Raw genomic sequence first — 25,346 nt, 5'->3', positions numbered from 1 at the left:
ATGATACCTTTAATGGTAGCAGTTGACACAAAACTGAGAGTTAAATATCTAATGCCATTATACTGGGTGTGGCCTGTAATAGGACCAATCAATTAAGCTGTAGGCTGTACCTACTCCTCAAACTGACCGATATTTTATGTGCCGTTATAAAACAAAAAGTTACACGTAACATAAACCTGACTAACGCCTAAATAAGTTAGTCACTTAATAGTTTGGCGCGATGACCCAAAATGAGTCTTGCACGCGTATTCGGGAAACGAGATAATCACAAGATCTAGAAACGATATAGAGATCAACTAGATTTACATTAGATATCGACTAGATGTGACTTGGATATCTAAGTCATAACTTGTCGAAATCGTTCAAGAGGGCCTCCAGAATCGCGGAAACGTCAAATTTGACATATCTATCTTACAAAAAATATCTTTAAATTATCCATATCGTAACTTGTTGAGGTCTAGTAGAGATCTAATACATTTTCAGAATCGAGCCGTTGGCCTCCAACACAAGAGCACGCCATTTTACTCGGTCCTGCGCGGAAAATAGTAGATTGTTAACCAAGGGTTGAAAGGCACCCATTTCTGTCGAGGTAGTTTGGCGCTCGAACGCAGTGAGAGCGCCATTAGTCCGAGACAGAAATGGTGCCTTTCACCCGAGTTAAACACTCTACTTTTCATATCGAATGCGAGGAAACCAAATAAGACAAACAATTTCGCAAAATCAGTAATGGAAAGTGGAAGTACCTAATAGATCTACGGCTATGATTTATTTTCCTTAGGACTTACCTGCAATCGGAGACTTTACATGTGTGAAGATTAATAACACCTAGCGAAAATCATTTAGATTGCAATATTTACGAAAACATACATTTTTTAACAAACTGCAGTAATTTTAAAATGATTTGTTCATTAGAGTATGAAAATCATGAAAATCAGCGGGTTGCCTCTTACTTTTTAATTTTATACTTTTTCGTTCTAAAAGCCGCAACCGACTATCGGACCGCACCGCGATATTGTTATTTAATATTTAAAAGTATTTTAAATATTAAATAACAATTTAATTACTAATATAAGTAATTTTTATCTTATATTTTATTTTATTTTCATGAATATAGTGCTAAATAACTTTAAAAATCAATTTAAGATCGTACAAACGTTTAACTGTGGCTGTATAAGATTCTGCCTTTGCTCATTTACGCAAGTGTAAGGTTTAAAAAATATTTTTGGTGTATTCCTTTTAGTTCCCGCCTTATGAAATCGAGTAAATAGAATTCATATTCAACGAAAGAAATCAAGAATAATTTGTTTTTAACAATTCACTTACATATTTTTTTATAAAAAAGGATCAACGTAGGATTAGTAAAATTAAACAATTACCAATTGTTCCAGGCGAGGAAATAAAGACACTATTTTTCCATTTTGTTTCCACCCAGTTGTTCGTGGGACGGGGACGAAGAGGAGTACACCACTTTTCTGCACTAGAGCATAAACGTATCATTTTCTGCGCACCTTTTAGAACAACAACGACCCACTTTCAGAGCATGAGATATGAAAAAAAATTTGTACAAGTTAAATTGAAAATGCATTCAAACATCAACATTGTGGACATACGTTTATTTACATTTCGTGGTCAAATGAATAGATTCAAATTCCCTTTACAAGCTTACGCGTTAGCCCCAAAAATCACAAGCGTTTTCACATTTCCTGCTAAATACCACACGCAATTTGTCCCACCCGTCCGTAGGAAAATCAAATTATATTGTTTATCGCATCCCCCATTATTTGCGTCAGTATACCAGATGTACACTGGATGTCAATCTTCCATGTTTGTTTACCTAGAAACAGCAAACAATGTAGGGTCACTCATTTTGCTCGCCAATATGACTGTCGTAATTTCATTACAGAAGAGTTTCATAACTTTTGGAGCCGATGTCGTAACTTTGTTTCCAGTTTTCAAAGAAGTCTTTTGTTCAGTCATAAACAGAAGTATTTGGCTTTAGATATGAAAGGTGGATTCGCACTTATTGGCAGCTTAATTGTGTCATTTCATTCATTATGTTTTTGTTTCATGATGATTATTGTACGGATTCGTATTAATCGCAACTTTTCTGTTTGAAGACAGTTTTTGTTTTTGTTACACAAGTTTTATGTCATAAAGAAAGGATTTTTTGATGATTTCATCTGACGTTTTAATGTTTAATCATAAACCCAAATTTACGAAATTACATCGCATTATGGATGTCCTGGCTAAGCTATTCGATCACAAAAACCACGTCAAACCAATAATTCATGCTAAATATAACGCGGCACAATTATAAGTCATCCATCCATTCAGATCTGTGCAAAATCATATTCATCCGTTAATGCCATTTCGTAGTGACATGCACTTTTTGCCATTCAAATGGAGGGACAGTTGTGTTTTTCTGTATGGAACTTTCGCGGGTCCCCTATTTCATAGGCACTGGAGACGATTACGCATATTTTTGCTCACACATTATTAGGGGTGCCGTGTGTGAAAAAAATGTACTATTATAAATAAAAGGAGCCTAACAAAGGGATGGGAGTGCGATCGGGGTCACTAGGAAATGGCGGTTTTGATACGGGATTTTTTTACCTGGGACTCTTGGGGGTTCTTTTTTCATTGAAATTTCGGGACTCGAAGTTTATAGAGGTAGCCAGTCAGTCTGTGTTCATCTGCGAAGATGATCACATGCTTTATGACTTCAAGGAGTCTACCCACAGTGCCCAGTGGTCGTTCGGACTTGCGAATTCTTGAGTTTAGTTTTAAGTTTATTTTATTAGTACTCTATTCGGATAAGGAACTTATATACTAGCTCTTCTTAAGTTATAGTGGTAATATTGTGGATATTTATGAAGAATGGATCTTTCAACGAGGAGTAAGTCAAGATTTTTCGACTCTGGAATCGACTTAAGGCGAAAAGGTAATTTAGTGGGTTTCAAAATCAGCTTTCGACCCATTATGACTGCTACTTATTTCGGACTGATTTTTGGAGCTCACTTATTTTTGATTTTGAATATTTTCGTGTAATGCTAAAGTATCGAAGTTAATAGATCGGGGGTGGGTCCGCAATAAACGAGGCAATAACCAGTCCTGGAGACAAATTGGAAAATAATAAGGCAGTGAAAATGATATCTACCCCCGAAAGCTATCTCTGTACGAATCTAAAGAAATCGGATGCTATTCGCATTAACATATAAATGGCAATGTAAGTGGACGTTATGTTATATTTATATGTATTCTTATAGATCGGTCCGAACCACAAATTAAGTTTATTTATCTACTTTATCGAGATTGGATATTTTATAAGTTGTATCGGTTTGCCATAAACGTTATACCTACTCTTTCCGTACCGACAGTCATAAACGGAGCTTTGCTTAAGGCAATGGGCATGCATAGAAAGTCATACGGGTCGTATGCCAAGAAACCTCGCCACTATATCAAGGCGCTGTACAAATACATATACAACTGCAGATAAAATTGTGTGCAAACTCTGCAGTGACCACAAATTTCTTGCCACGGAGGCTGTTTGTCAAAATAATGACCGCGAACTAATAGGAAAGGCCAGACTAGAAACGCATACTGGATAATAAATTCAAAATACTCTCGAGTCAATATAGCGGTATACGAATTCAAACTGTAAACTTACGAATTAGAGTTGTATTTCCAAAGGAATATGGTAGTTAAATATGAGCTTTTGGAAGAAATATAGGACATCCTATTTTATTTTCGCAGTGCTCCGTTTTCGTTTCGTGAATTATTGTGCTTGTGTTTTTAATATTCGTTCAAGTTTACTGAATCTTACAATCTTCAAGTTCATTTTGGTTTTAGTAAATAAATCGTACCCATAACATGATAGTACATAATTCTTACACAATCTTATAAGACTTGTAAAACATCCGTGATAGTAAAATAACAAATATTGATGTTACTTGAAAAACGACATTAATCTTTGTAAGTGACTGATAAAGAAAAGTTACCAAAAAATAAAATAATGTATAAATTTTCATAATTCGTATTTGTATCTGTTCTTTTCATTATAAATTGCTCTATCCTATCTTCTTCCTCGCGTTATCCCGGCATTTGTCCACGGCTCACATAGAAGCCTGGGGTCCGCTTGACAACTAATTCCATGATTTGACGTAGGCATTAGTTTTTACGAAAGCGACTGCCATCTGACCTTCCAACCCAGAGGGAAAACTAGGCCTTATTGGGATTAGTCCGGTTTCCTCACGATGTTTTCCTTCACCGAAAAGCGACTAGTAAATATCTAATGATGTTTCGTACATAAGGTCCGAAAAACTCATTGGTACGAGCCGGAGTTTGAACCCGCGACCTCCGGATTGCAAGTCGCACGCTCTTACCGCTAGGCCACCAGCGCTTGAAATGGCTCTATCCTATAAAAGCTAAAATCTAAGACTGCAGCAAAGGGTGGGTGCTGGCAGGCCTCCATGCCGGACGCGGTTCCTCTTTTATTACCCCGGAAAAGTGCCGATATTTCGCGCGAACCGTACCATGGACTGTTATGTTACGCGAAACTTTTTAAAATACTAAAGGAAATTTGTAAAATAAATTATATGGCATATAAATTATGACATTTTAAATTTTCGTTTCCTTTAAAAATAAGTTTCTACGTAATTATATTATGTAGGTACATATATAATGTTAAGACCAAAATTTAATTAAAAATATGTTAGGTGGGTTTCGATAAAAGTTTTTAATAATATTTATAGTTAAAACCTTAAACAAAATATGGTCACTAACTAATTCATTTTTTTTCTTGCCACAATATATATCCTAACAGTATCACTCGCAACACGTCAACTCGCAATTTCGTAAAAAAATAGGTGGCTACATGTAAAACAATGCAAATCTCGCAACCCACATGTTCTATACTGTACCTAGATACTGCAAAAAAATTGAGATGTGGCCCCAAAGTCAGTTAATTTACTTATAAATCGTACCTATACTGTATGGCCGTACCTGTGTACTGTATAGTCTTATCTATCGGTCCATAGAACTCAACTGCCTTAAATCGTTACCTAATAATGATCAGTTAACTATTTACCTGTTATACCGGGTGTGCCCTGTAACACGAGCAAATAATTAAAACATAGATTGTTTTTCATACAAAATAAATATTTTCTTCAATGGACGCCATGGCCACGCCATATCATTGTGATTGACGTTGCTTGTCACGCCTTAAACATAACAAAATTCGCAATACATTGCGTCTTAGAATAAACTTTAAAGTGTTTTAAAAATTAAACCACAAGTTATTGTTAAAAGTCGCTGAACAAATGTTGGTCAGTATGAGGAGTACAGCCTACAGTTTAATTTTTTGCTCATATTACAGGCCACACCCGGTATAGTAACCGCATCAATCTTAGATATTTTTATAAGAAAAATAATTATATATCTACTTAACAATCATACCTACTTACCTATATCAGATTAAAAACTCAACTTTGCTATGTCGTATCAATTTTTCTCACAAAACATAAAAACAGCAAAGCATACACTACACATATGTATCGTATACATACACTCGTAATAGGTGTCTGGCAATAATTACTATCGGGCAGTTAAGGACAGAGGCGGAATTAAGATTTTTGCCGTAAATGCCCGGGAACTGCTGGATTAGGGGTTAAGTGTCCGCTTTAACGGTATTGCGCTAGGGAGGGGGAGGGGCGAAATATCGATAAGCTTTAGATGGATTTTATCACGACCTGAGTGTAATTACAATTTGTATAAAAGTGTTCCAGGCTACTAATCCTACTTTGTACTTTGTTTATATGGTCATAAAAATGTTCCTAGATATGTATTATATTTCAACTTCTAATCCAAAGTAGTAACTGGTTTTTATGGTGTATTGGGATCTTTGACACATTCATAGTTTATTTAAGGACAGATAAGCCATCACAATTAAATAATAAGCTCTATAGCTCCATTATATATATCCAAATTTTCCCTTGTCTGAATAATATTCTGATGACCACCGAGCCACCGACCTTTACTGCTGCATAACACGTATTAAATAAATAACTAATATTTCACTGCACAATAATTAACGGCTAAGCTTAGAAAGCTAGATAAATATATGACTATACTCTCCATTTGTGTGGTACATAAAATTATCAATAACTCTATCTTATGTAATCAACTGATTCCTATTATATAGTTAGACCGTAAAAAGTCTGCAGCGATTTTGATAGCCCACGCAGTGCAAGTGTCATTTTAAACGTCAAACTTCTATGAAATTATGACGTATAAATAACACTTACACTGCGTGGGCTATCAAATCCGCTGCAGACTTTTATTGGTGCGACTATACATTCTTTATCGATAATTCGTTACATTTTTTCACCACTTCCCCTCACTAGCACGCCTCGTAGAGCTCAAGACAGTCCGGTGTGGCGTTTTTATTGACACTTGTACGGTGACAAATATCTCCAGAAAGAATACTCTCGCACAAGGGTTGCTATTTATAAGCACATTTTGTGGCTGCTTGCATTCGACTTGTAGATTTTACTACCACTTATTTAGGACTTCATTTGCTAAGATGATTAAGGCCTTCTCAGCTGGATTTTGGGTTGTAAGAATAGACACAGTAGATTTAACAAATTCTAATTCAAGCATGCTATATTTTTACCAAATATTAAGGTTACGGTAAGGCCTCCAACACGGAGGCGTCAGATTAAAAATGAAATATTTTATATTGGAACAAGAAGTACTTATTTCAATTGAATGGCTAACATCATATTTTTTAAAGCTAAATATCTACATCTCATGGTGTAGCTATTTCGGATTAATATCGTTATAAGCTAATTATCAAGGGAATAGTTTCTCCATAAAACCGGACACCGTCCAAAATTAATAAATTTTCATCAAATTTTCACTTGACGTTTTTCTATTAAGGGGCCAGCCCCCGCCGCATCACGTTACACGCTTAAAACGAAAAAACCGTGAAAAAAATGAAATCCCTCTAACGAAGGACAATACACTGGAGGGCCCTGTTTTCCTTCAGTTATCTGGAACATTCGAGCCGATATTAGATATCGGTAACAGGATTACTGACCCGGTCTAATGTAATCAGTGGCCGATGTTTTTTCGTGTTTCCCTCAGGAGCTTGACAACCTTTGCGGTAGGTATTACGAATTTGCTATATGGGATTGAGAAGATACATACTTTTCAAGTTTTCACCACTGCCACAGAAACTTTTTTTCTTCAAAATATTTAACATTGATAATTTAATTTTTACGTTTACAAAATAAGTTATATAGGAATTAAATAAGAGCAGGGGTAACCGGTATTTACAATTTTTGGATTATCTTTCTTAAATATATTTGTATTTTTATTTTAAAATGGGTGTTTATTAGCCTCAATCTATTAAATTATTGATTTAAAGAACAAAAAAACGGTACGGTTTACGACTAACGAAATCATTAACCGGTTACTTGTAGGTATGAAGGTAATACCGGTATCCAATCCCTGAATAAGAGTTAGCGGGTGCTATGTAAATCTAACATGTATTTTTTTCTAAAACTGTTAACTTTTCTTCGGATGAAATATTAAGTCTGAATGATACTCCATTCTATCACCTCTGTGTCTATCGCTTTTAATAACGACATCATAGAAATAAAAAAAAAAGTTTGCCGTTTTAACACTCATTAGCTTTAATACTCTAAACGACGAGAAATTACCCTGTCAAAGGGCAAATTTAATAAGTTAAACACCTTGTAACAATTTGGCATCTGGCAGTGATCTCCTTTGCTCTCTGGGGTAAAAAATATGGATATAATCAACCGTTTTTGTCTCTTCGCATTACGTCGAGTAATTTGATTAGCCACGGTGGGCGAGAATCGACCCCTTAAGTAATCCCATTTTATTTATAGGTATACTTTATTTAGTGGTATGTTATTAGATGTGATCTTGGTCTCATGGCAAGAATATTCGCAGTTATTTAATATTTTTTTTAGTTTGTGCTTTGTGCAGGTTTTTAGTTATCGTCCCGTTAAAATTAATTATTAATACATTCAGGTTTTATGAATTTATTAAGCATGATACAAAACCTATTCTGACTAACATAACGTTACGACTGTTACAAGAAAATTAGTTTTTTTTTAATATAAAAAAATAGCATATATACGTCCCACTGCTGGGCACAGGCCTCCTCTCAAGCACGAGAGGGTTTGGGCTATAGTCCCCACGCTGGCCCAATGCGGGTTGGGGACTTCACATACACCTTTGAATTTCTTCGCTTCTGTATGCAGGTTTCCTCACAATGTTTTCCTTCACCGAAAAGCTAGTGGTAAATATCAAATGATATTCCGTACATAAGTTCCGAAAAACTCTTCGGACGAGCGTTTTTTGAATAAAAAGAAAGTTTACACACCCAAATCCAACAATGAAAAGTACTAGTAACGCTTGGGCTAGATTTCAGCGAGACTTTCTTCGCTGAAGTGTTTCTTTAAGGCAATGTTGAATAATTAAATCACTTTTGTCTCCATGATACCGAAGAAGGCCATTACGTAAGTTAGAAAATCTTAGACAATATTTTAACATGAAAGAAAGAAAAGCCGGACTACGTAATATAAAATATGGCTTCCCAATCAAAGGTCCACACTTTAGCCTGTACTTGAGCCACATCTTAAAGCGTACCCTCTATATACTTGGCACATAACCGTTTATTAGCTAAGTAATTATAAAAAGCAAAGGGTAGAAAGTGGCCATATTGAGCCGTGTGACGTCATTAGTTGGTGTTGACACAGCCCGCCTCCTATGAATGGCCAAGTGGAGGCCTAGATGGGCGTGGTATGCTGGCTATTTACGGTTCTAGGCTGGAAAATAAATTTATTAAAACTATAATTATGAATTCGCATATGGGACACTTTAGGCGCCCGCTTTATTTAGACCTTTTATTGAAATGTCAAAGTACTTTTTACGAGCGAATCGCCCGTATACAAGCAATTAAATACGTATATCATCAATTTAAAATGTTTTTAGTATAGTTAGTCTTCAATTCTGTTATTCCTTGGCATTGGTTCCGATATCATTTTATGAGTACATATACCTACTTACAAAAAAAAATACCACTGTGCACACTTGCAGACTTTTTAACGGAATAAACTTATCAGACAAACTGAAATTTATCAAGACCTTAAGACCAATTCTATTAAAACCTTGCTTATTAAAGCGCAATACCGACAGTCTTTGTTCCCGTCCATTTCCGACCTCAGGCCAACTCAAGCGCTGAATAAAGTCGTCAAAGACGCCGAAACCGCCATTCAAGATGCACAAAAGACAAAACATAAACAGAACGGAGGACTTCGGAGTCACATGATGTCTGCGGAATTTTAATTTAAGATAATATAGTTAGGCATAATAATAAATACATTAGATACAAAGAAGGCATAATTAAGTAGGTAGGTATACATAGTTGTAGTAATAAAATCAAGAGCATTCGATAAGCCACTTAGGGCCACTTGCACCATTAACTAACCCGGGGTTAACCTGTTAAACCTGGAGCTACCCCATGGTACCAGTACAATTTGACACTGGGTTAACGGTTTAACCGGTTAACCTCAGGTTAGTGGGATGGTGCAAGTGGCGCTTAAATTTACAAAAAAAATTGCTTAATTTCTCTGAATGAAAAAATTACTTTACGAAGTATTAATCTAAACAAATACATAAATATTATAAATGTAAACTATCGTTAACGACAAAATCAATTTAAGTATCAAGACCTTGAGACCAAGAGAATTTCTTGGACGTATTTTAATTTAATTTTATTTAGTATTCGTTTGTAGTTTTAATTTAGTTTTATTTTATACATAAGTTCGTTTATTTTTATTTTTAATATTTGTATCTAGACTATCTACCTTATAAATAAATAACATTAATTTATACTAAATTAAAAAAAAGTATCAAGGCTTATTTCAATATCATATTTTTGCATTCCAAAATCCAATTAGCAATAATGACTATTTTCGGAATGAAACTTTCGCTCCAGTTTCAATTGCTGCTACATATACTTATAATTATTCCAAATTTCACTATTATTACCAAAAATCAACCCACAATCGGAATACAACACAATACACCCCCGCAACATTCGATAGCTATTCTTATTATTTTTATTCGACCTATTGTGGCTCAAGCTCCATGCACAATAGACTGTCCCTTGCCAATTAATATTGGACACGGTGGTCACCGAAATGTCAGAGTTGGATGCATTTTTTGTTAGACATATTATGGATAGAACGGCTATCAATCATTTAATATAATAGAAATTATAGATTCCAAAGTTTCATCTATGACGCAAAAGGCTGTCAAAAGATATTCCAAAATAACTGACGAATTTTAGATAAATTTTCTAAAATGTGCTTACAAAACAAATTGTAACATCTACAATTCCTACAAGCAAATTAACACGGGGGTACGAATCGCGGCACGTCGGGACAAAACTTAATTAATTATTAATGCGACGTCCAAGTCGAAAGTTAGTTTTAACACACAAGTTACTCGGCGGTGACCTTTTCTGTAGCGAAAAAACAAAACTCAGATAAAACTGGCGTGTTACGCCGTGTGTGGTAACGAGCTAATTTAAACTTTTCGGTCTCCAGCCCTTTTGGAGGGTGGCTCTCCCTACACCGTCACCTGAGGCGTTAGACTATCCTTGCGGCTAGACAGTGCCTTTCAATAAACCAGAGCCACACAATATCCAATACAAACTTACAAGTACCTACATTCAATTACAACTGTAGTCCTTTGTTACAAAATACTAACAAACGGTACGATAACATAAAGCGAAAAGTTTCCACTTAAATGTATTGTCATAAAAGGTTATATAGACTATTTATTAGGTACACAAAGTGGTCGTAAACTGTAACTACCCGCCCACACAATTAAAGCTTAAAGTATTTAACACCCTCATTTCAATAGTTTCGATAAATCACCGGTCGGAAATGTGGAGTTAGTTCGAGTGTAAAGTTTTGTTCAGGGCGCATGTGTTTGACCACTGTCCAGTCGCGTGCGGTGGGTGTGGCTTGGATGCCCAGTGGGCATTTGATCACGGATTTACGTGAACGTAAACGGTTTCATAGGTAATCTAATGCCGTAGATATTGGGTTCATATTGACTCGATACTGTGTAGGTGATGGTTGTATGTTGTGGTAGGTACTTTAGTAGAGTTATGATTAGAGCATAATATATGTTAATAGTATTTTAGGACTAAAAAAATACTAAATACTTAGGCTTTTCTAAGATCAAGTGGGCCATAGTAAATCTATGCAAACTTGATCTTAGAAATCGGACAGGCTATACTTATTTGTTTGTTTTTAAATATATGTTCATATCAGTTAATTAATATCGTTTTTTGTCTTGAAATATAGATTTACTTCCGTTTTCTCTATTAAATGTAAAACGAAGCGTGCCTATATGTAAATAAATCCAAAAGGTAGATTAAAAAACAAAACCCATTTGCCACGAGCCATACCGTTGAGCAAACGTGAAAAAAATCCCATTAATAATGACACATTTACATAATAAACCCCCTGTACAAACCCAGGTACAACGGTAAACAAAACAGTCGAATCACGTTTTTTCCCTATATTAATTTAGTACTCAGATTTCACCCCTGTACATTAAGGAACGGCCTACATTTCTTTTATGGCGAAGGATATAATAATAAGGGAATGTTATAGACGGTACTTGTGTGAAATTAGCCAAAGAGCGCCTTTGATCCGAACAACACGGACCAATCGTGTGTGAAAAAGCCCTTGGTAATTGTTAAAATCCTGTGCAATAAAATCAGGCACATATGTACCTATATATTTTAGCGGTATTGTTTGACTATTTTGTGGTTAATTATTGCTTAATGTGCCTACTTCAATTACGCTATAAATGTTCACAAAAAACACACAAGCAACAACACAACAACACAAATCTTTTTTTTGGACACTTTCCTGGTAATTCTTATCTACATTATTATTTAATTTCAAATGCATAATTCTCATAACTATTTCAATGTAACGGTTCAAAGTTTTCCATCTTGCCCTTTGGTCTGATTAGTTACCATTATAATTGTTTTTTTTGTTATGCATCCCCCTAATTAGGTACCCAATTTACATAAAAGACATCAAGTTGACACCGTTGAGCAACATCTTATTAAAAATTCAAAAGACGTGAAAGCGGTTGGTACAAAAGAGTCAAAAAACCCTTCCATGACCGCAAGCCGCTGCCATCATCCTTTGCTCAGAGATAAGTGGTCAAACCACCTGACACCTTAAAGAAACACCGTGACTTACAACTCATAATTAAATGTAATTTCACACTCAAAGGGATGAAAGTTTCATTGTCCATATGTCGCGGACCACTTTTTTGTGTTTTGGGGACATGTTACTTGGACCGCAATGTGTAAACAATACGTGCAATTATGCAATTGACGCTTTGTGTACGTAATATTCAGGTTATATTTCAACATTTTTGACCAAACAAATGGCATCTTTAAAAATATGACCAAACTGTAGTTAATACAATAGCATCTTTAAAAATATGACCAAACTGTAGTTAATTATACTGTCGTACTTTAATAGGGATCCATCGCAAGTAAATAATCTCCCAATAATGTTCATTTCCCATTTCTACGGCTACCACCAGCTTGATACTGACATATTCGCTAGCGTGTGTGGAACTTAGTTTCTATGCAGGTTGCAGGCTGCAGCGTACTCGCATATTAGTGCGAGCGAGATGTATAGAAAGTAGGTAAGTTACGCAGATGTTAGAGATACGATATCCTGTTACGGATATGATGGTCGTTCTTGTCAACGTGACAGCGTGATGAAACGGTGTCCGTCACTTTAGCGTGGGATACCGTGGGATAGCCACGGTGTTAAAAAGCGACAGTTATTTTATCACGTGGATAAAGATGGATAAAGCAAATACGCCAGCAAGGCTACTCATAAATCTCATCATTGATATTTTCAGTATTTGCTAAATATTATTTGCTCTTTGATTGACATTTCGTATTCATTAAATACTAAGATTTAATTTTAAGACTGTAATTAGTTGAAATACCTGAAATTTTACAAGGGTAGATGATGTTATGATACTTATGATGTACACCAAGCAACTGTTTAAATATTGAACCAGTGAGTAATGATCGGACCATGCATCAGTACACACTTACACAGTTACACGATGGCATTGGCCAATTCAGAATAATTTAAAAATATTTTACATATGAAAACACCGTTTCATCTTTGGAAAAATAAGTAAGAAACCGTTCAATCGCAAGCGAAAATAAATTTCAAGAATCTCATGTGCAAAAATTACTTAGAATCTGAAATATTGACGATTTTTATACATCTTGTCAAAATATTATCATAAGGTTTTTTAAATATTTTCTTCCTACATATACATTTTCAATCAATAGCCTTTCCGCTTCAAGCTGTATCCTTATCCACATGGAAACGCCTAACTTATACGTTTGAATTAAGTCTGTCAGTTTTAAATGCCGGTAGTCAGCTTATTGGTACATACTTTAATGAAGAGTGTAAGTAACAATGATAAAAATACAAACTTAAAGGCAATCGGCCGCCCGTACTCCTAGCGAAGACCGATTGACCCTCACCAAACAGCAATATGAAAAAAAAAACAATGATAAAGATATCATCTATGTTTTTTTAATTTTCCTTTTCTTTCAGCGGATGCGGACAGCGCGGCCGAAGGCGGCGGCTCGCCAACGCCGGGCATGTCCGACACGCTGACCTGCGGCGCGTGTCGGCGCGCCTTCGCGCTCGCCGACATCGTGCGGTTCATCCAGCACAAGATCTCGTCTTGCGACAAGGATCTCACGTCCTACCACTGTTACACTGCTGGTAAGTTCATGTCACACTAGTTGCAGTGATGTTGACGAAGTTGACGCATTTAACCTTTCGTGTTTTGTAACTTATCATTTTGAAGGCGGAGTGAATTTACAGCTGGTAACATCAGCGAGATTAATATCTCTAAGGATTTGATATTATTATCTGATGATGCATCCTTTTACACTTAGCTTGTGAGGTTTTTATATTATTTGCAGCCAAACTAATTTGATTTTAATATAAAGGTCCTCAATTCCTTTTTCAAATATCTGTCTTCATCGTAGGTCCTAACTCTGACCCTGAAGATGGGTCCCGACCCGGCCAGGTGTCAAGCGCGAACGCGAGCGGACGGCGGCCATCGTTGCTAACAGCCAGAAGACCGCCCAGTAGCAGAGTCCATACACCGCCGCTGGCTAGCCCTTCCATCGCCCCTCCTGATCTCATTGAGGATGGAGGTGCTTCTAGCACGCCAAAGCGGTTATTAGACGGTAAGTCGTCTCCTAATCTATAAGGTCGACTGAAGACTCTCACATAAATCAATCTACATGATTCATGAATCTATTGGTAAACCTCAATCACTATTCTATCTTGACATGTTTTGGACCATGTGCCTTCTGTATGTTTTATGATTTTAATAAGCATAAACAATATTGTTACCAACAGAAGCTGACGCTGGTGTATCAACACCAAAGCGGAGGGCATCAACATCGCCAATGCCATCAAGTTCCCCCGATGAAGACATCAAACCCAAGATCAAACAAGAGCACATGGATACTTCAGCGTCGCCAGATGATCAAAAGAAATCTAGGACGGAAGTTGCTGACGCTGAATCTAATACCATGCACAGTGGTAAGTACGAACAATTGTCCTTCTAACAGTTCTAACTACATATCTAATCTTGGTAAAATGGGTTTTTTTATAGGTAATTACTGTCGAAAATCAAGGATGAGAAACAAAATAACTGAGTCATCTAGGGAATAATTGTTCTTCCTTTTAAAAAGGTATTACGATTTCGTTGTTCTCATACTTTTCTACAGATTATTTCATATGAAATAATACCCTATACGGAGATGACGCATATCTTCCAGCCAAATATATCTCCAAATAGACACGTGCGACTGACAAATTCCCTATTATTTAGAAGCTTCACGTCATCGCCGTTTGGTCATGTTTAGTTTATAAATGATTCTTAGGTAATCGCTTTGTGTCAAAGGATTCGGCCGCTGAAGACAATTTTATCGTGCCCTTTGTCGTCTGCGAGATGTTGCACAATAACAATGTTGGTCCGTGGAATGCTGACGTCATCGTGTGTCCATATATTTCTTTCCGTAGTATATCTCGTCACTTTAGCTGCTTATTGATGCAAGGGGTGCTTTCATTCTGGCCGAACGTGTACCTGAATTTCTTTTTTCATAGTTAATACGGCATGGCAAAGAATTAGCAATTGTAAAAAAATCGTTTTAGATATACTTTTGTCCAAGAGTCGTCAAGATCTTTATCGAAAGAAAACAATATATGCATTACCTACATAAAAACATAATGTGTAATCATTTTAGCTCTGCCAAACCTTCTTCTAGAATGAAATTGCACTCAACTTTTTAGTCGATGAAACGAAACTGGTTTAAAAGTTTTACTACCTATTATGTTCAAAATTTGTCTAAAAAATCAACGATCCTTTAAGCTATAGTTAATAGAAATAAACGTCTAAAATCACGAACATCTGTATAAGCGAGCAATCTTGCGGGGGTGGTTCGGAAAATAATCTAAAAGCCGAGCGTAACCCTTTGTGGGAGCAGATGTGCCGTCATTTGACACTTTTGTATTAAACCGTTGCACAACAAAAGCTTTCTTAAACCCGAATTTGTGCAACGTACAGCATTCTCTACCCGCATTACCTCGCTTTGTAGATTTAGAAGTTTAACGCTAACCGAAACCAGACAATTCACATTTTGAGACCAGGAAACGTGAAAGAGTTATTAAAATTCCGTCATAAAAACTCGGGAAAAATAGTGCTGCAACGTAATACGATTGCGCTATCATCGAAATGTCAATTGCAGGTTTGACTCAACACCAGTTGTTTCGGCTTATTGCGTTTATCCTAAACCTTAATATTAACCCCTTCGAGTGAGCTGTCACACCAGCCGTGCTCAATAAAGCATGAGGGCTCCGTTATAATAAAATATCACATTAAATTGATAACCAGAAACAAAAGACTTCAATCCATAAATCTACAGAACATTAAAACCGCATTCATATGGAAGCGTATTGTCAAAACAACGACATAATTCTAATGGTGACAGTAAGTCGTGACCTCGCGCCAACTTAAAAAAGTGAATATAAATTTAATTGTATTATATTGTACATATTAATTAACCCCATCGCTGTATGAACAGATAAGGGGAAGGTTTCGGAAGAAAAAAATATTTGCATGAGCACACGATTGACGTGCGTTCATTGTTATCTTGTGCCTTTTGTGATGACCCTTATGTTAACCATGACGACGAGCTGAATACTCAAAACCAGTTCTGGCATTTTAAACTCCTGTTGTCATTTGTTTAGAGCTTAATATCGATTGACAACAAGACGGCCTTAATGACATTTCATAAACGGTCGACTGATATTATAATTGTCAAAGATGCTACTGAGGTCTATTGTTAGGCGGCCTTTTATAATTTTTTCAAAGATAAAAAATGTTTGGCGTGTTCCTGACACGCGGTACATGCTCATGCGCTGCCGTGACCTATGGAACTTCTTTGAGCGTGACACAATGGTCGGGGATATTTTTAGTTTTTGTACAGACGGGAAGGTGGCTAAGTGGCGGGTTTAAAATAAGTGGGTTTTAATTTTAGAAGTGACGTCGCCATGTAAAGGTGAGGGGAAGATTGTCTCGTGCCTATCGCGTGTCCTTTGAATAAGCTCCTAGTTAAATTTAGAACAAACCGATATTCGATTTCGTGTCAATGACTATTTCTCTAAGAATTTAATGTATAAAGATTCCCATGTTTATATATCATTTGAATTTTTAACAAAGAATACGACATATGGATACTGTGTCCACAAGGTCTGCCATAGTCATTACCATCACAAAACCGAGAACCGATGGCCGTCACTTTATTTGTATCAAAACAAATATTGGCTCAAGTGTACGGTGGGTCCAGTATTTGGTATCCTTTGTTTGGCTTACAAATTAATGAAGGATTGTCGAGCTATATAGGTGTTTCGTATTCAAATTACTCGTTACGTCGTTACAATTTGATGAAGGGTTTAAATTGTTAGTTCGGACGTCATGTTTTTACGCGGTGGTGTTGTTTTTTTTTCAACTGGTTGCATGTCGAGTCCATCGCCTGCGGGGTCATTCTTATTGCAGTGCAATGACAATTATGCGGTCTGGACAGTTGTAGCCGCGTCGGTTCCGCGGCGCCCCTGCCGCAGATGAAATTATCCTTTTAAACGTGAGCATGCACGCTCTACCGCATCGCAATGCTCGGTCCGATATGACTTAACAATGATACGCTTTTTACTTCTCCGCTCATGCAAAATAAACGTCGTCATCCCAAACCCGGGGGTTAAAAGTTTGACCAATTATCTACGCATTCATAGATTCTGATAATTTCTTCCGACAAGCGATCGCCCCCGTAAATGATTCCTCGATTACGTCCCGTTCAAGATATTTCCATATCAAGACATGTTTTCTTAAGGGTCGGCCACAAAAGGGCCATCTTTGCGCCCAATCTTTAATCCTATCTTGGGACTCGGGACCTTTGCGGGTGAATTTAAATTTCTTTAGAAATATCGTCCTTATTATGTAAGTACGTGCGGGCTCCATTCCTCGTGGCGTTCGTGGGCGAGATAACGTAAGTTAAGTCCGAGAGGAGATTGTTGTGAAAAAACTACCGCTAACTTTGGCGAGATCCGATCTACGGACCTGTGTACATTGGAATTTGATCTTTAAGATCTGCTTCTCTAAACGTCATTTGGCTTGAGATGGTTAGGATTAGTATAGCCTTATTTTGTATATGAGGTGATAAGTCTTTATGAGGGGTCAACCTTTTCTATAGTGGAGCTCACCCTTTTAGTGAAAAGAGTCCGTTGATAGCTGATTTAGGAATGGCGATAATGCATTCAGTGTGTGTAAATATATCATAGATTTTCTGTGATAGATTGCCCCGGGCACGCAACGGGTAGAGATGGGCTATCTATATTTTCTGACAAGCTTTTTATAGAATAGTACGGCTTAATTTATCTGCGGTCCCCTAGGTCAGGAATCTAAAGGATTGTTGTGTCGGTTGCATTGGACGGGTCGCGGCGAATAGCTCCCATGGTTGCTTTGTGTACTGCAGAGTGACCGGTGGGGAATTTGTTAATTAAAAGCGAATTTGATTGGCAAAGCGATTGATGTTTTTCAAACTTATAGGTATGATCTGTTGTAAATTTATACATATTGTTGTATATTAACATGCTTCATGGGGTGTTATTATGGTAGTAACATTTTGGTACGTAGCTGTTTTATTACGAAATCGTAGCATACGTAGTTAAATTATTTCCACTACAAGTTCAATATTAAGTAATAATTTCTTACTATGTGCTGATTTCAATACTTCACGTCCTCTTCTCTTCTTAAAATCAATTTTACAACGTCCACTTATCCCCCGATTTTATTGTTTCCCTCGCATTTTTTGTAATATGTGGTAATGGGTGTGTCACACGTGTGGCGTTATTACGAGTTTAAAATAGCCGCCACATGTGTTAAGTTAGGGCCAATTTTGGGCGATAACGTTTTGTACTGTGATGTCCACAGGAGCAATAAGGTTTCTATGTTTATAGTTAAGTTATGTAGTTTACTTTGGGACAAAAACATGTCATCATGATATTTCATGTCTAAAATCTAAAAATTCGTTTATTTAAGATTTTACGGTAATATTTACCTCTAGTTTAAAAGTACTTATACGGTTTTAAGTTTATCTAACGTACCTACAGCAGAATATAAAAACATAAAAGGTGACATCTATACACTTACACCACTAATGGCTTTTTTATATCGCCGTCTAGAGGTCAGTTTGACAACTGACACCTGACATATTGTTTTCAAATCTTACGTTTTCTACTGTTCAAAGTCACATTAGCTGTCATTGCTTTACATAGGCAGATATTTGATTGTCTTAAAGGCAGGAAAATAAATTATTAAAAAAGATGGCGTCGCCCGCTTGGCCCATTTTGCCTTGATTTCTGTAAACTATCGCATTTCACAAATTGTACGCACCCTCCACGATTGGTTACGCCTGTGTGCCGAGCCGTGATATTGGTGTCAGTTTTAATAATTTTCCCCAACATTTTGTCTTGGTTTAAATTATAATGGTTGTTAAGGAAGGCTCGTAGAATATACTCGTACAGTCGCCATCAGATATATCGGAGCGGCCAAAATGTTCACAATATCTGAACACGCACTCTAGTGCCTTGACCGCTCATGTAGGTAACATGCATTCTTTGGGATTTGTTAACGATACGTCGAGTAAATTTTGTAAGACCCTAACATGTTTAATCCTAAGAACGATTTCTACTTCAGAATTTTCAACAGTATGCTTTTGCCTCTTAATTTTCGAAATCCCACGAATTTATCTGCTTCTGTTTTACATACATACATATAATCACATCTATTTCCCGGAACCACGGATTTATCTATTAGAATAACATAATAATTATATGTATGAATGCTAGGTAGGTATTCAAACCAATATGTAGATAATCATTTTGACTCTCGTTTCTTCACCAACACTTTTTGTACACTCTGAAAACAACTGAACCGTGTTTTCAAAGTCTAGGGGTCACTTTTTGTATCCACATCGCAAAACACTTGTATTCATATACCTACTGGCGACGGTCAAATCGGTCATTCCTTGTAAATTCAATTACAGTTGCGTACCTACTTACGACCCAGACGCTTGTTAAACATTGGCGAGTTTATGAGTCAGTAAAATAATATGTCAGGTATCATATTAATTTTACCAAAAACATTTGTTGGGATAATTTATGTGGATGTTTGTTTTTATATTATGGAACAAAAAATTGGCGAACATAATCTGATGTCTAATCTAAAGAAAAAATTGGTGAAATATATTTTTGATCTAGATTAACATAAGGCTCAATTAATTCCGGTAATCATCAGGTTGAAAATGAGTTAAACTTTAGTAATAGGTAACATACTAACAGAGTAACAGGCATTTCCAATAAAAGCGTAGAAGTACTGATGTGCCAACGAACATTTTCCAAACTTACTCTTACTTACTATAAACTTACTAGCTAGCTAGCTATTAATAGCTATAGATTTCTTACGTCTATTATTTGAGAATTGAAAAAAAAACTCACTTTCAAAATAATTGGTTAACCTTCCCAATATTTGGTCATGTTTTCACATTTCTACGTAAAAGTCACACGGATGAAGCCGCGTGAGGAGTGTAGTTCAAATTATTGTTATTAACTAGCAACCCGCCCCGGCTTCGCACGGGTTATATCTTAACAAATTATACACCTAAACCTTCCTCAAGAATCACTCTATTGACAAGTGGAAACCGCATGAAAATCCGTTCAGTAGACTTGAGTTTATCGCGAACCTACATACACACAGACAGACGCGGCGGGCGACTTTGTTTTATAAGGTGTAGTAATATCAGGTAATTGTCATCTAAAATTAGATAACAGATCACTTACTGAACAAAGAATTGCTCAAAGACAGTCAACTGTTATTTGATTTGTCTTTATAAAGACCGGTTCGGATTTTGAAATAGACATCTAATTAGATATCTTTTAGACATCACCAAGATACGATAACGATATGTTTAAGATCTAACCTGTCAAATTTGACATTTGCGCGATTCTGGAGATACTCTTGAACGATTTCCACAGGATATGACTTAGAGATCCAATTCACATCTAATAGATATCTTACTCTATCTAACGTAAAAGTGACATTGGTTGCCCGAATTGCGCTGCAAAAGAGAACTAGTTGATATCTAAACTATAACGTATCTAGAATGGATCTAGTACGTGTCGTCTCTTGTGAATATCTTGAAGTTCGAATACGGCTTTGACAATAGTTTAACCTTTACATTGAATCACGTGGCATAAGTACATATCGTACAAACGAGATTTATTTAGCTACCGAATATGACTTATGTTATGTAATTGAAGGTATTGCCGCGCGTTATTTCTATGTTACCTTTAAAACATTCATATGTATTTACATCTCTTTCGACTGTGTAGTACCGAACCGAAGTAAGTGATATGCTGTGTTGCTTGAATTTTGGAACATTTTTAAATATTTAATAGAAGAGCTATTTGCAATCATTTTTCATAAATGAACAAGATTTTTTTACAAAACTACCGTCGATAAGCACGCTCTATTGGCTACATACAAAACTAAAACAAAAATTAAGCACAAGCTTCGATTTCAAAAGGCAATCGCTGATTACAGCATTGTAAGGCTGAAGGCAGTGGGGGTGAAATTTTTAAACACCACCCGTCTGGACCCCCTGCCCCCTAAGGGGGGTCCACCGTATCCTCTATTTGCTCCGTGGACAGTAGGTTTTATAGACGCGGTCTAGGTTGAGTACTTATAGATTCGGGTGTATAACTGGAGAGACGCTCAGTCGCGAAGTACGCTAGCGAGTGATAATCACAGCACTATGTGCAGTGTAGTTAAGACACTACAGTGCATGGTCTGAGTGAATTATTTTATAACATGAACTATTCAGTCTCAAATAGTTCAGTTGCATACCGAAATTGCTAATAGATTTAAACCGATTTTACGTAGTGCAAATAAAAGGTATAACTTAAAGGTAATTTAAAGTGTTCTAGTTCGATTTAAAATTTGTTCGTATTGATTGTGAAAATTTTCCATCGGTACTTTGTTGTTCCTTAGCGCTGTTCAGTAAAAGTTTTGTACATTTTAACCAGTTTGAAATACGTGGCAGACTTAATTCCTTACCGCATTCTCTACCAGCATTTAACCATGAAATTGAAAATAAATTCATAGAGTCCTTACAAATATGACTCGTAGTTACCGCTGAATGACTAAATATAAATTTAAAACTTCCTTCTTCCTCGCGTTATCCCGGCATTTTGCCACGGCTCACATAGGAGCCTGGGGTCCGCTTGACAACTAATTTGACGTAGGCACTAGTTTTGACGAAAGCGACTGCCATCTGACCTTCCAACCCAGAGGGGAAACTAGGTCTTATTGGGATTAGTCCGGTTTCCTCACGATGTTTTCCTTCACCTAAAAGCGACTAGTAAATATCAAATGAATATTAGTTTTAAAAATAAATTTGAAACTAAAGTTTAAAAAATCCAATGACACATCATAAACAGTTTCGGTTAGGAATATGTAAAATTTGAAAAGTCGAGCCTAAAACGCTGTACCCTCGGCCGGAAGCCGGCGCGCAGCATCCGGCGCCGCCGACAGTTGTTCGCACCCCAGTCCTTCCATTCCCTTTCATTATGAGTACGAGGCGACTCGAACTGTCATGCCAACTATTATAACGTGAACTCTGACCCGTAACAATCGTGTAACACCAGAGATTGTAATTATAATGGATCGTCGAAACGATCGACTCAGCAAGCGATTGTAATAACACTCCAGCGCCTTGCGCGGACACCGCGAGGAACTACAAACTGCTAAACTCTTGAGATAGTGATGTGCAGCTAATGTGTCACTTTGAAATGAGTTTTTATCTGAAAATCTTAGTTATTTACGGATACAAAACAAAGGACGTGAGAAAAAATATTTAAAGCATTAAAATATTTATTGAATTGTATTCAAAATTATTATGTATTTAACTGCATATATTATGTTCTATGTATTAAATCGTTATGCAGCTCAGTCAAAACCGCGGGAAAAAAGTACGTGTAGCATACCCACATATTATTTTTATTTCTGTAACTTTATGCAATAAATTGTTAAAATAGAGTATTTGATTGTATTTAAAATAAATTCTTTTACACCATGCAAAAAATAGGTAAAGCCCCAGAAATATATCAGAGAAAATTTAAAAAATTAAAATTTAAAATCTAAATTGTATCTAAAAATAACTGCTGTCTACGTTTCTCTGTTAATTTCCTTATAAAACTATAAAGAGTAGGCAATTTGATCGTGACGTCACATGCTAGTATTTCATATAAACTCCATAGTAGCAAATCGTTTTGACAGTTCGAAAAAAGTTACGGATTTGACTAGTAGTCAAATACCTCATACCGTCATCATAACAATTTAAAAAAGGAACAACCAATCACGCAGCATTAAAAACCGCAAATTCACATTTCGTATCTTTCGAAATAAGAACGCGACCATCGACTTGTTATGCGGCGGATGTCCGTCGCGCCGCTGCGCTGAATGACCGTCCCCCCTCCACCCACCCGGTTATAACCCGAATGGTGCAAATTGTGACCCATAACAGTAGCTGGCTGGTTGGGAAATTTGAATTTTGAATTTCGAATGTCGCACATACTTTGTGTCGTTTTTATGATATGTTTAGAGTTGTTAATTTTGTGTCTACATCGATTTACATCATTTTTATCACTTTAAAATTAAGTGGCTCATGATAGATAGAAGAGATAGTGTCATTATGAAATGCATAAATAAAATAAGTAGTTAGTTCTCAAGGAAATGCAAACAGAGTCCAACATTTTAAGAAATATTATTCGTAACTTTCGAAAATAAATTATATATGTGGTAGAGTCGAAACAAGCTAACTTTGCATGGCATTTGCAATGACGAAATGTGCTAATATCGTCATTAATGTCAAATTTGTATGAAAATATGACGATTATAACCTCACTTTAGTGAAAGTGACAGAGTGTCATCCACTTCAAGTCGGTGCAAAGTTAACTTAGACGGACTCTTAACTCCCATATTCATAAACGTTTACTAAAATGACAAGCCGATAATAATCGTTTGTCCCTTTCCGACGTATTGGTATTATGGAAAGGGACAAACGATTATTATCGGCTTGTCAATTTCAGTAAACGTTTATGAATAAGGGGGTAAATCTTTTACACTGACTCTTGGAGTAGCTGCCTGCCTAAATAATTAATACTACACCTTTAGATATACACGTACAAAGTAGCCATACTAATCCTTTATCAGTCCATGACTTGCAAATAATCATCATAGATTAATAATATTGATACATACACTACCAAACACTTGGAGGATATAACCAAACGAAGACGCCTTGTCTGTAATTTTCTGTACAAAATATTCTGCCGATTTTTCCGTCAAACGTATACATAACGTAAAAATAGCCATGTCATATAAACGTCAGTCCATACAATGTGTATGACCATTGGCCGCCTATTTTCGACAGAGGGGAACGCCTGTTAACGGTTACTCCGTTTGGTAATATCCTCTAAGACCAAAACGCTTTAAGCCGTAATCAGTGGAATATATTCATATTCAATCTAAATTAAATAATATGACAGCTAATACCCGTGATTGACCACCCACACTAGTCCATAATATTATCATGATTCAATCGTATCAATTATCTATACCTATCACTATAATCGTTTTATACAGGCCGTGCTCAAAACTTATTTAGATACTGTGATATATTTTCCACATCTGTTTAGTTTTGTTCCAAAATACGTACCTAACTGAATAAAAAAAGAAAAAAAAGTAATCCTTAAAGTAATCACAACAAAATTTCTAGAGTCGGACCACGATAACTCTGCAACGACAAAGTGTGTCAATGCCACCATTAATGTAAAATGTCTATATTATAATGACACTCTCTCACTTTGTTTTAATCAAATGTGTGCAAAGTTAGCTTAGACGGAGTTTAATTTATTCAAAGTGTAAAATATACAATAATATGCAATAATCCTATTCAAAACAAATCAGAAGCAAATTACAAGACAACTTTAAAAAACTAAACCGCCCTATAAAAGTACGGTCAGGCGAAAAGATCTTATCGAACAATCGATTTAAATTACGGCTCGGTCTGTAATCGGTGTAATCCGACTTCGATCGCTGTAAGCCGGGACCGCTACTAAGTTCGTTGTTGACCGTACTTACGACACACGTCTAAAGTGACAAGTACTGGTAGAAGACACATATTGACGTTTAATAATAAGAATCTGTAACTGTATTTTACTTATTTATTTTTACTAGCTTGTCTATAACATTTAGTGTATAATAAATAAATACCGGGTGTGACCTGTAACATGAGCAAATGATGAAAACATCGATTGTACTCCTCAAACGATGATACTTTTGTTCTACAACTTTTAAAAATGATGAAGTATTTAGACTCCCTATTTTTCATACAAATACCCAGTATAATATTCTTAAATGCTAATATATTTCCTTCTTTATTGTGAGACGTACCACATTCCAATCTATGAATTGTATAAACAGATGTCAATCACAATTAAAAAATCAACAATGATCAACTTTGGTCAACGGACTCA

At 36.2% G+C, this 25,346-nt stretch overlaps 1 protein-coding gene across 1 annotated transcript in view; it reads left to right on the top strand.

Annotated features, from left to right (window-relative positions):
• The window catches only part of LOC134671343 (B-cell lymphoma/leukemia 11A), a 45,622-nt gene that overhangs the window by 13,647 nt on the left and 6,629 nt on the right, over window positions 1–25,346 (top strand). Inside the window, exons 2-4 of the mRNA XM_063529169.1 lie at window positions 13,725–13,898; window positions 14,168–14,371; window positions 14,547–14,732. Of these exons, the coding sequence (XP_063385239.1) occupies window positions 13,725–13,898; window positions 14,168–14,371; window positions 14,547–14,732 (564 nt within the window). The remainder of the gene's footprint in view (window positions 1–13,724; window positions 13,899–14,167; window positions 14,372–14,546; window positions 14,733–25,346) is intronic.

Source organism: Cydia fagiglandana, chromosome 15 (assembly GCF_963556715.1).
Source record: "Cydia fagiglandana chromosome 15, ilCydFagi1.1, whole genome shotgun sequence".
Taxonomy (NCBI): Eukaryota; Metazoa; Arthropoda; class Insecta; order Lepidoptera; family Tortricidae; genus Cydia; species Cydia fagiglandana.
This window is presented reverse-complemented; position numbering and strand designations above follow the sequence as displayed.